General features: G+C 44.7%; 1 protein-coding gene across 2 annotated transcripts in view; it reads left to right on the forward strand.

Moving 5' to 3' along the window:
- The window catches only part of GGNBP2 (gametogenetin binding protein 2), a 105,812-nt gene extending 99,664 nt beyond the window's left edge, over positions 1-6,148 (forward strand). For both annotated transcript variants that reach the window (XM_088482441.1, XM_088482440.1), the window contains exon 13: positions 5,516-6,148. In XM_088482441.1, the coding sequence (XP_088338567.1) occupies positions 5,516-5,719 (204 nt within the window). In that variant the 3' untranslated portion in view covers positions 5,720-6,148. The remainder of the gene's footprint in view (positions 1-5,515) is intronic.
- Positions 6,149-13,175: the final 7,027 nt, after the last annotated feature.

The raw sequence follows: 13,175 nt of genomic DNA on the forward strand, positions 1-13,175 counted from the left end.
CACGAGGTGAGATCTTGCATGGAGCCCCTGGTCGAGGGATATTGTCAGTGATCTTGTATTTTTTTTCCATTTTTTAGTAATTGCACCAACAGTTGATCTCTTCTCACCAAGCTGCTTGCCTATTGTCGAGTAGCTCATCCCAGCCTTGTGCAGGTCTACAATTTTGTACCTGGTGTCCTTAGACAGCTCTCTGGTCTTGGCTATGGTGGAGAGGTTGCAGTCTGACTGTTTGAGGGTGTGAACAGGTGTCTTTTATACAGTTACCAGTTCAAACCGGTGCCATTAATACAGGTAACGAGTGATGAGCTTCCTAAAGAAGAAGTAACAGGTCTGTGAAAGCCAGAATTCTTGCTGGTTGGTAGGTGTCCAAATATTTATTTTCCGCAAGAATATACAAATTATTTAAAAATCATACAATGTGATTTCTGGAATTTTTTTTATGATTGTGTCTCTCACAGTTAGTGTACCTATAATGGAAATTACACACCTCTCTCATCTTTTAAAGTGCAACAACTTGCACAGTTGGTGGCTGTCCAAATACTTTTTTGCCCCACTGTATCTATATCGAGGGGATTATGACAGTAGTAATCCCCCCCCTTAGGGGTTGTCACATCAGGTTTAGGAGATACAGGTACCTCCTGTACCCCCACCATGGGTTAGACATACTCTCTAACTCAGTGCAGAGTCTGATGGCTACATCTAATGCCTTTCAAAACATGTTGCAAGGCGTGATGCCCTTACGCAGTAAGCTCTCTAAGCGTCCTGTGTTATCGTCACAGTCCACATCTTGTGCGTGGAGAGCCAGCTGACAGATCCATCTTATTAATAGAAGATGATGAGCCAGCCCCTAAATCCAAGCACCCTCTGTTTAAACGACAGAAAGTAGCTTCAGCAGAAAACCCTCTATCGGATCTTCTAGCGGAGCTCATGGCTGCAGCCTGGCAATCGCCTGGTAAGAGGTTTCATACTGACCTCATGTTACTCTTTTCCTATGTCTCATTGTGCAAAATGGGAAGCACCCACTGCGGTGGATTCACTTGTTACACGTTTAATTAAAAAGCTCTACATTGCCTATTCCTACAGTTACTTACTTGAAGGATCCTACGGATAGGAAAGTAGAAGCTTGTCTGAAATCGATATACTCTTTTCCAGGGATACCCTGTAGCTATGCTCAAGGAAGGCTGATTTGGATTCCCAGAAAGGCCTAGAAGGGTTACCCTACAATGGGGAGATCTTGTTGGGCACAGACCTTGATAAGATTGTAACTACTTCTACTAGGCCTAGGAAAGCCTAGGCAGTCTGCTTACACTAGAGCCGCCAAACCCAGGACCAAGCGGAACCTGGAACACCAGATGCCCTGCTTCAAAGCCTGAGGATAAACCCTCAGCCTGACGGATGGGCCTTCCTCTGGGATATCCCAGAGTGGGAGGCCGACTTCTTCATTTCGCCCAGTACTGGTGTCAAAACACCACAGATACTTTTATAAGTGAAGTGGTCTCAAATGGGTACGTCGTCTGATTTCTCAGACTGTCTCCCCACCAGCTTTTCTGCACAGACCCTCATTCAGACCCGAACAAGGCCTTGCATATCCAGAAAACCATATTGTCCTTGCTGCAAGCAGGGGTAATTGTGCCAGTCCCACTATCTCAGTGAGGATCTGGTTATTCTACTCTTTCTGGTTCACAAGCCGAATGGGTCTCATCAGCCTATCCTCAACCTCAGATCCTTGAACAAATTCCTAAGGGTGCCAAAGTTTAGGATGGTAATCTACGCTCCATCATCCTAGCTTTGGAGCCTGGGGACTTTATAGTATATAGACTTTTTATAGTATCTCTGAATATTCAGGATGCGTACCTACAATTACCTATAACACCCTCACATCAGCGATATCTCCGGTTTGCTATACTCCGGCAACACTTCCAATTTCAGGCTCTGCCCTTTGGACTTTCCACAGCTCCATGGGTGTTTACCAAAATTATGGCTGTCATGGCGGCCCACCAGCGTGGTCAGGGTGTCCGGCTATTAACGTACCTGAACGACCTCCTGCTCCTAACAGGATCCCCAGAAGTGCTTCACCGCCATCTGCAGTTAACAATTGCTTTCCTGCACAAGCAAGAATGGTTAATCAACTATAAAAAGTCCTCCTTGAATCCCTCAGAGTGATTCAACTGGGAGCCCTGCTGGATTCTCAGGGTCAGAGAATCTATCTGACATCAGACAAGATCTCCACACTTCAACTACGTGTGCGCAGATGTCTCCACAGTCGCTGAGTGTCGATCCCCTCAGCAATGCAGGTTCTGGGATTCATGTTGTCAGCCTTCGACATGGTGGAATATGCTTCGTTCCATTCCAGGCCTTTGCAAATGCTGATCCTCTCCAGGTGGAACGGGTTCCCACTATCTGATGAAAGCTCAGACGATGGTGCTCTCTAGAGGTGTGTCTGTCTCTATCTTGGTGGCTACAAACATCTCATCTAACCAAGAGTTGCCTCTTTTGGTTCCCGGATTGGGCAATTCTAACAACGCACGCCAGTCTCCCGGGTTGGGGCGTAGCGACTGGTCCGCACTCCATTCAGGACTGTTGGACATCGGTCAAATCAACCCTGCTAATTCGCATATTGGAAGTTCGAGCTGTCTACAGAGCCCTCAACCTGGCCCAGCACATAATTCACGGAAAACCTGTACAGGTTCAATCCGACAATGCCACTAAGTTGGTTTACATCGACCATCAAAGAGGCACTCTAAGTCGGGCAGCAATGACAGAAGTGTTGCGCATTCTGACATGGGCTGAGGGTCACCTCCCGGCCATCTCTGCGGTGTTCATTCTGGGAGTTCTCAACTGGGAAGCAGACTTCCTAAGCCACCACAACGTGAATCCCAGGGAATGGTTGCTTCTCCAAGAGGTTTTTCAACTCCTAGTGCACAGATGGGGCCTCTCAGAGGTGGACTTCATGGCCTCCCAACACTATCACAAACTGCTAGTGTAAGGATCCAGAATATGAGATGCCGAGGCATCTTTTGTAGACACACCAGTGAAGTGGGCCTTCCAGTTTGCGTGCGAATTCTTCGGAAGTTCAAACAAGACTGAGGCACTGTCCTGCTGGTGACTCAAGCTTGGCCCAGACATCACTGGTTTTCAGCTCTTCGGAGTTTCTCCATCGACACTCCATTCCTGCTGTTTCAACGTCTGATCCTGTTGTCTCAAGGTCCTTGCCTGTATCCGGACCTTGGTCGTCTGTCTTTGACGGCGTGGCTCTTGAGACATCCCTCCTGAGGTCAAAAGGATTCTCTAGCTCTGTAGTCAAAACTATGCTCAGAGCACGTAAGCCAGCCTCTGCTCGGATCTACCACAGAGTGTGGCGTACATATTTCCAATGGCGTCGTACCAGCAGCTACGACCCCCAAGTGTTTAGGATTTCCACAGTCCTGGGATTCTTTCGAGCTGGATTGGAGCTTGGTCTCCTCCAGGCCTCACTGAAAGTGCATGTCTCTGCTCTGTCCATTTGGTTCCAGCGTAGACTTGCTCCAATACCGGATATCCACACCTTCCTCCAGGGTGTCCTCCAGATTCAACCTCCCTTTGTCCCTCCAGGTGCTCCTTGGGATTTGTCAGTAGTTCTTCGTGCCCTCCAGGGTCCTCCATTTGAACCCCTGGATTCTGTGGAACGCAAGTTGCTAACAGTGAATACTTTTTCTTCTGGCTATAGCGTCCGCCAGAAGAGTGTCAGATTTAGGGGCGCTCTCATGTCGCTCCCCCTTTCTAATCTTTCATCAGGACATGCCCTTGCTTCCTTCCTAAGGTGGTCTCTCGTTTCCACCTTTGATAAGGAAACTGTGCTTTCAGACTTTCAATCACCAGACCTCCCGGTAAGTGAGGCCTCTTTGGATGTGGTCCGTGCTCTGAAGATCTCCGTGGACCGTGCTATCAGGAAATCTGACTCCCTCTTTGTCCCATACGGACTCCACAAGAATGGATGGCCAGCTAGCAGACAGTCATGCAAAGCCATATGGCCAGAGTCTATCTCACAGGCTTACACACAGACTGGACTTCCTATGCCAGCTATAGTATCTACTCACTTTGTGGGTACCTCGTGGGCAGCCCAACATGGCGCCTCTGCCGAACAACTATACAGGGCGGCCACATGGTATTCTGTCTTAGGCTCTATGCTTTTGATACAATTGCCTCATTATTCTTCCTTCGGATGCCGGGTTCTCCTCTTAGCTCAGGAGCGTCCCCGTCCTTGAACAACTGCTTTGGGACATGTCCCTTGTCTCCCTGTGGAGCCCTATGGGCCCTGAAGAAGAAAAGGAGTTATGGTAAAACTTACCTTTTTGGTTAACTTTTTTCGACGTCCACAGGGCACCCGCCCTGATGCACTTGGCTTCTATTGGTTTCTTCTCTTGGTCACTTATTTCCTTCTCTGTGTGAGAGTGTGATTCTTCAGTGTACCAGTCTTCTTTCTCTCCCATCCTGCTCCTGCCTTGGGCTTGTTAACAAAACTGAGTTGCCCTCAGGCTGTGGGCGGGGTATAGGGGGAAGGACCGGAGCATCCTCTGTTTGAAAAGCTTTGCTGTTGGTGTCTTGTCCTCCAGGTCCTACGTACACCCCAGTGTCTCCTTGTGAACCCTATGGATTTCAAAGAAAGACAGTTAACCAAGGGAAGCTTTACCATAACTCTCCTTTTAAAGAAAAAAAAAAAAATCCTCAGGAACCTTTTGTGCTCTTCTGGACCTAAATTTGTCAATCACCAATCGTTTCAGCCTATCTACCATCAGCAAAAACGATTTCCTCACATCCATAGATTTTCATGAATATTTTGTATCATGGAGTCATACTTTTAATTATGTCTGCACCCTCAGACTATCAACATCTCCAAAAACTCTAGAATTGGCCTTCAAATTAGCTGTTTTATGGAAATATTACCCATTTGTTATTGGTGGCTACAAAAAGAGTGATGAATGTCTCTTACCTTTTTTTTTTCATTTTATCTGCGCTACTAAGTCCTCTGCTATTATGGCTTCCTATGTGCTCTTAAGATTGTTGGTCAAGCTTTGTCAAGGTTAACAAGGATTGTGTATGTTTTTTTTTTTCAGAGACTCGACAATGTCTCTAAGGCCGAATGTTAAATGTTGTGGCTGACTCTAGCTGTTTAGATATAAATAAAGCTGGCTATAGGGGGAAGTACTTGTTTTAGTGAGGATACAGTTCACATAATGGTGTCTTCCACTTAAGTTTATTAAATCTGCTCTTTTCACAATCGCTTAGATCAGAGATTCCCAAATGCGGTTCTCAAGGCTCCCCAACAGTTCAGGTTTTAGAGAGATCCATGTTGAGCACATGTGACTTAGGCAATTTGATTTAACCACCTGTGCTTAAACCTGAACTTCAATGAGGACCGCGTTTGGGAACCTCCTGGTTTAGATTGTTTTGCACTCTCACCGTATTGGATTTATACTAACGTTTTCACATTTGTTTGAGAATACATTGAAATAACCTTGTCTTGTTTAATTTTCAGGATGAATCCGAATGCACTTCAGAAGAGGAAGATGGTCTCTCTCAAGATGAAATACAGGCCTTTATGGCAAGCAACCAGTCTTTTTACAGCAATCGGCAACAATTCAGGCAGTATCTGAAGGAAAAGTTTAACAAGTACTGTCTTCTACATGATCATAGGAATCCTCTTTGTAGTAGCTGGTTGGTTACAGCTGGAGCAATTTAAACTTAATAAACTACTGCTGTCTTTCTTTGAAACAATCAGAATGACTACTGCACCTTTTCTGTCTGTCAACATTAAACTTTTACCAAATTTTGTCCCTTTTTTTTCTTTTTTTTTTTTTAATAGGGAAGAGGTTAAGCACGTTTTTGTTTTACTTTTGGACTGTAATTTCTATAATGACTCATCACGCTTCTCCCCTCACTCCAGTTTTTTTTTTGTTAATTTCAAAATTATAAACGTACACACATGCTTTACATCCTTTAGTACCATAAGTAATATTGTAATGGTAATTTTGTACAAAATGGTAATGAAAAGAATATAGGGTTTAGCTAAATTAGACATCCACTTGCTAAGTGTTTTGGATTTGATCATGTAAAAGTGCAATGTGCAGAACTGAAAAAAATAAAGAATATTTATTAATATGCATAGCAAGAGTTGGCCTAACATTTCTGTTTCAGTGTTTTAAATTTACTCAGGTACAACTTTCTTCACACATTTGTGAAAATTCTACTGTAAACTAAAAATCATATTGGGCAGTATATAAGGGATGTTACAAAAAAAATAAAAAAGCCATGTACTTTCAATTTTTTAATCCAGTAGTTACTATATCACCTATAGTGGTCCATGTGGGATTTCTAGTTACATTGTCAAAGGCCATTCATCCTCCATGCTCCAGTGTTCTGACTACCCTAAAATGCCTATTGTTTATCAGATGCATGTACATAACATTAATTTATGCCCAAACACAGACAACTGTGTAGGTATGCACACACTTTCATATATTTGTGTATATAAGAATTAGTAATTTGAGAAATTAATGTATGATAATTTCTGAGCAGAACTAAAAAGCAGCATCTAGTTCCCACGTGACGTTGAATCATGGGTGTTCTTACTTCTCATAAACTCAAGTGTTGCATTGTCCCCCAACCATCCCACTTAGTGCCCAATAGCCATCAGACACTCTACGACTTACCCACTAACTTCCCATATTCAAACCCAATCTGTGAGAGCATGGATGTGGGGTTTCTTTTTTTGCTTTATATCTGATTAGGCTTTCATTTGCATAATGTGTATGTTCCGTTGAACACATTGTTTTAACTCTACAAATTGAGTGTCAAAAATGTCAGACCATATAAATGATTCAGCACCCAATCAGAGCATGTGGCTATGTAAATAGATCAATAACAAGTCTCTTATGAGCTAAACCTCGTTAATTATATCAGTTTCAAGCAAATTGCAGTATTTTTATAGTGTACACAACTGTAATCTTTTTTAAGCTCTTTACACAAATGACGGCAGACTTTCTCAGGACAACCTTGAACCATTAAAGGATAGACACTTAGGTTAACTTTTTGAGAATTGAGTTTTCATACAGATTAGAGGGCAACATAGGACATCAGGCCTGATTCAGAGTTGTACCCTAATGGAGCATACACACGGTCAGATTTGTCAGATTTGTCAGATGAACGACTGAACGATTAAACGATTTGGACGATTTGACCAAAGTTTTGAACGATTTGAACGATTGAACGATTTTTGACTGCATTAAAATGAATGGAATCGTCCAAGTCTGACTGCAAACACATCAGATGTCAGAAATCGTTATCTGACCATCGGGAACGCGCATCGTTGATCGTCCATCGTTCAGGCATGTCAGATATGAACGATTTTCCTTCAGATATGAACGACTGAACGATTTTTAAATCGTTATCGTTCATATCTGAAGGAAAAATCTGACCGTGTGTATGCACCATTATGCCGCTGCTTCTGCGTTTTTGACATTTGCATAGTTTCGCACAGCAAAGTGTACAGACGCCGAAAAATGTATTGAGACACCCACCTGTGACTTTGCAAGTACAACTTTGCACGCAGATGTATGAAACATCGGTCGCGCAGAATGGGCGCTGAAACCATTTCTCTTGCCTGTGGGATCGCAGACTCAGGATGTTACATTTTCCCAAAATGGTACCGACATGCCTGCGTTCTTTGCCGCCCACTCCCCGTTATTTCCCCCAAACAGTCCCTGACTGTCAATCACAGCAAGTAAATAGTTGCAGCGAGCGACTACAGTAATGTACCTTGAAACATGTGCAGAGCGACTTGGACGCATTGGCAGTTTACCGATAAACTTTCAACTGTGTATATCGGCGTAGTGTACAACTCTGAATCAGGCCCACATGTTGAAAATAAGTTCTGAATAACATTTGCCTTCCATTTAGGTGGACAGGATTTGTTTTAAATCTCATTCTGACTGACAAAACCGGGCTCTGGGTACCTGTGCCTTCTGTTCAGAGTCCATTCTAGCTGCAGGGATGGGCTCAGTACCTTTTCTTCGGGGTCCACTGGAATTACCTTGGGGTATGTGGTTGGAGTGACCCAGGCATCAAACAGTTACCAAGCTTCAGCTCCCAGGATGCATTGGGTCCTCCTCCATATATACCCTGCCCTGGCAGCACGTAGTTTTTTTGTTTGGTGTGCAGGAGTGCACCGTGCAGACAGTGACAAGTTGTTGTTGTTTTTTTTAGTGAGCAGCACAAGCTGAACGACTTGACGCCCGTGCTGCCCACTCCGACTTATCCCGCCAGCGCCGCAACACCATTGAGGGAACTAGTGATTTCGGCGGGCCTTGGACTGAGCCCTGGACTGCAGGCGGGAACATCGGGATGCAGATAAGAGTTCCCTGCGTCCGCTGAGACGGGGAACCATGTAGCAGCTGTGCCTCCCGGAGGAGGCTGTAGTGAGGAGTCACATCTAAACTGCCTCCAACACTAGACCACCGGGACGTGAGGGATCCTGACAACCGGGGGCTAATAATGACTAATAATGGTAGCCATGTAAGTGTGCCGGGTGTATCCATACAGCAGAGGGGAGGTTTGCTCTCCCTGGCGGCCCCTCCCCTGACCCAGATGCTGGTCCAGATTTGAGGTTTCCCGCGTCTTGGTTGCTCCTCCCAGCCTCCCTCTGTATGAGTCAGCCAGAGACTACTCTCAGGTGCTCTCGGTGTGCTCAGGAGGTTGGGTCAGTCTCCCTGTTTACCTTTCCTACAGTGTTCAGTTTATACTGAGTTCAAATATCCTACTAAGCTGCTGTGCTTTTGTAGTTGATTACATATATTTGCAATATGCTCTTTATTGTATATCACTGCATTGCATGTGACTTGTGAACTGCTGTTATACTGCCTTTTTTATTATTCAATAACTGTCCGTTCTAAACTATCACTGCTGTTTCCCCTCATAAACCCTCTACTGCAGGTGTGTGTGTTATATTTGGGTGTGAAACATTGTCACATTGCATAAGAACTTTGGACATAACATTGTTAGTGCTATTGAAAGAAACAGGTGGCTGAGGCCCCTGTGCTGGTATCATGTATGGCCTGCAAAGCGGGGTTATCCCCACAGGATTTCATACAAGATGGATTATGTGGTCACTGTTTTAAAGTCACCACATCAGTTAAACCTACCAGCCTCTGGGCAGGAACCCACTTCATTGTTGTAGATCGGTTGGCGGCTCCTAATTAAGTCCCGATGATGGGGTACCCTCAACAACGGCAACCTACTATGTTTATGCATCCGTCATGGATGGACGTGTATGCTCGCTCCAGTAAGAGTATGGCTTCATCCTTAGCAGCTTTTCAGCAACTGCTGCAAGCAGCTAGACCCGGTACTGCCAAAGACCAGAAGGCGGTCTGCCTCATCCTATCACTCCGTCCAGCCTACAGATTCTGGTACATAGTCTGAGTGTGGGGATATACAGGGCTCCTTTCAGGAATCTCAGGAGAGGAAGACCATTTAGCAAGAGTAAATGTCCCATCCCTAATTAGGGTGGTCAAAGCTGTGTTAAACATAGATGATGAAAAGCCAGTGCAAAGAAAGGCTCCAGTATTCAAACGCCAGAAAATGGTAAAGGCTAAGTTTCCCAAATCTGAGCGCACCTCGGAACTTATGGGAGAAGCATGGAATTCTCCGATAGGAAATTCCATATTACAGAAATTGTTGCGGCCTTATACACCTGTGCGCTAAATGGGAAATTCCACCAACAGTAGACTTGCATGTGGCACATCTGGTCAGGAGCGCCACATTGCCCATACTATCTGCATCCTCCCTTAAGGATTCCACAGATAGGAGACTTGAAGCCTGTCTCAAGGCAGTCTTCGCTATCAGGAGCTGTTACTCGCCCGGCTATGGCCTGGGTTTCCAAAGCCATTGAGGGATGGATGAAGGCACTGGAACAGATTGCCAGAGACTTTCAGGGAACAGCAGGATATTATCTCATGTTAGACAGGCAGCATTGGATGCTGGTATATTATCCTCTTAAGCATCAGTGGTCTCAGTTGTGGCTCCCAGAGCCCTTTGGTTAAGGGACTGGAAAGCTGATGCAGGGTCTAAGAAAGCCCTGGAATCCTTTCCGTTTACGGGGGACATTCTATTTGGCACAGAACTAGATAAAATTGTGGCTAGGGTGGCAGTCTTTAAGACAGCTGGTCTGCCTTCAGCATTTACTGTCAGACCCAGGCAGTCGTCCTTTTGAGCCCTTTGGCCACAAGGAAAAGCAAATGGTCAGCCTTCCTCCAGAACCAGTTTTCGCAGGAAACCGCAATCCAGTAACTCCTGGCCAAACAAGTCCAGCTTTCAGTTCCAAGGATAAACCTACAGCCTGATGGGGCGGGCCTCCCCTATGAAGTCACACTGTTCAACCCATTTTTACGTCACATCGCCAATCCCACTATGACATCACAATATCATTCTCATTATTAAACCACATTTGTACTCCCATTATGACATTGCAATGTCACTCTTACTATGATGCCACCCTGTCCCTCCCATTTTTACATATAGCCACTCCCATTATGACATCACAATATCTCTAATTATTGTCAAACTGTGACTCCCATTTTTACATCACATACCCACTCCCATTATGACATCACAATGTAATTCTCATTATTAAACCAAATTTGTACTCCTATTATGACATCACAATGTCTCTCTAATTATGCCACACTGTTCCTCCCATTTTTACATCAAATAGCCACTCCCATTATGACATCACAATATCTCTCTAATTATGATGTCACACTGACACCTATTTATACATCACATCGCCACTCCAATTAATGACTGTGATGTCATAAACCACATTTGTACTCCTGTTATGACATCACAATGTCACTCGCATTTTTATGTCACATCGCCACTCACATTGTTAAACCACATTTGTACTCCCATTATGACATCACAATGTTTCTCTAATTGTGATGTCACACTGTCCCTCCCATTTTTACATTACAGCCACTCCCATTGTGGCATCACAATGTCATTCTCATTATTAAAACACTTTTGTACTCCTATTATTAATTCAAATTGTCACTCCCGTTATGACATCACACTGTCACTCTCCTTATTAAATCACATTTGTACACCCAAGATGACATCACAATGTCTCTCTAATACCCCTATCAGACATACTGAGATTCCCGGGATTTTGGCCTGCCTCGGCCAAAATTCCCGGGTCTCATGTCTGTGTGAAAGGTACCTACCCGGGAACACGGGTCTTCCCGGGACTTAAGTCCCGGGAAGACTACACTGCTCTAGTGTGAACGTTGCAACCTGGGGATTTTACTCCCGGGCTGCACCAGTCAGTTTCTGATTGGCCCTGGCTCCGACTGAGCCACTGGGGAGGCGGCACCAGCGGCGGTAACAGCGCCCGCACCCCTTCCCATACTCAGCACTGGCAGCACTGAGAGCAGCGGCCCCCCTGTACCTGTAATTACCAGCGGTAGCAGCGCCGCCGGTAACAGCGCCCGCACCTCCCCCCCTTCCCATACTCAGCGCCGACAGCACTGAGAGCAGTGCCCCCCCCCCCGTCCCTGTAATTACCAGCGGTAGCAGCGCCACCGGTAACAGCGACTGCACCTCCCCCCTTCCCATACTCAGCGGCAGCAGCACTGAGATCAGCGGCTCTCTGTCCTCAGCCCCAGCGGGGGAACTTTCCGGCTGTCACCAGGCAGAAGTGGAGGGAGAGGTTACAGCCTCCCCGTGTTCTCAATGCTGCACGGAGCTGTGCTGGGAAACTACAGGTACAGGGAGACTGCTCTGCTCTTTCACACATGCTGCATACGGGAGAGGGGCTGGTGGGGAGAAAGGGAGTAGGAGCAGATATTTTCAGTGACCTGTCCCGCTGTCACTTTCCCCACCTGTCCCTCTGTCACTTTCCCCACCTGTCCCTCTGCGCCTTACTGTCCACTTTAATAAAACTGTCAAACTCTCAAAAACCCTGCTCTTGTCTGAAAGGGGTCTACCCGGGAATTTTCCAGGGTAGACAGTGTAGTCTGAAAGGGGGGTCTAGATCAAATACCCGGGATTTTTCACGGGAGAAATTCCCGGGTCTGAGCAGGAAATTTCCCGGGATGTATGTCTGAAAGGGGTATTATAATGATGTCTCACTATCCCTCCCATTTTTACATCACATTGCCACTCCCATTATGATATCACAATGTCATTTTCATTTTTAAACCACATTTGTGCTCCCATTATGACGTCACACTGTTGAACCCATTTTTATGTCATATTGCCATTCCCATTATGACATCACAATGTCATTCTCATTATTAAACCACTTTTGTGCTCCCATTATGACATCACAATGTCACTTCCATTATGATGTTGCACTCTCCATCCCATTTTTACATCACATTGCCTCTACCTTTATGACATCACAATTTCACTCTCATTATTAAACCACATTTGTACTCCCATTATGACAGCACAATATCTCTCTAGTTATATCAGTGTACCTCCCATTTTTCCATCACATTGCCATTCCCATTATGTCATCAAAATGTCAATCCAATTCTGATGTCACAATGTACCTCCCATATTATCATCAAATAGCCACTCCCATTCTGACATCACAATGTCATTTTCATTGATAAACCACATTTGTACTTTCATTATACCATCACCATGTCTCTCTAATTATGATGTATCACTGTCCCTCCCATTTTTGTGTCACATTGCCACAGTCATTCTCATTATTAAACCACATTTTTACTCCTATTATGACATCACAATGTCTCTCTAATTATGATGTCACACTGTTTATCCAATTTTTACACCACAAAGCCACTTTCTTTATGGCATCACAATGTAATTTTCATTATTAAACTACATTTGTACTCCCATTATGACATCGCAATGTCAATGCCATTATGACATAGCACTGTGACTCCCAGTATGACATCACAATGTCATTTTAAATATTAAAACACATTTATACTCCCATTATGAAGTTACACTAACCCTTCCATTTTTACGTCACATCACCATTCCCATTATGACATCACAATGTCGTTCTTATTAATAAAAACCACATTTGTACTCCCATGATGACATCACAATGTCTCTCTAATTATGATGTCACACTGTCCCTACCATTTTAACATCACATAGTCACTCCCATT

The sequence above is a fragment of the Taudactylus pleione genome, unplaced genomic scaffold (genome assembly GCF_031769625.1).
Source record: "Taudactylus pleione unplaced genomic scaffold, aTauple2 ptg000288l, whole genome shotgun sequence".
In the NCBI taxonomy this organism is placed as follows: Eukaryota; Metazoa; Chordata; class Amphibia; order Anura; family Myobatrachidae; genus Taudactylus; species Taudactylus pleione.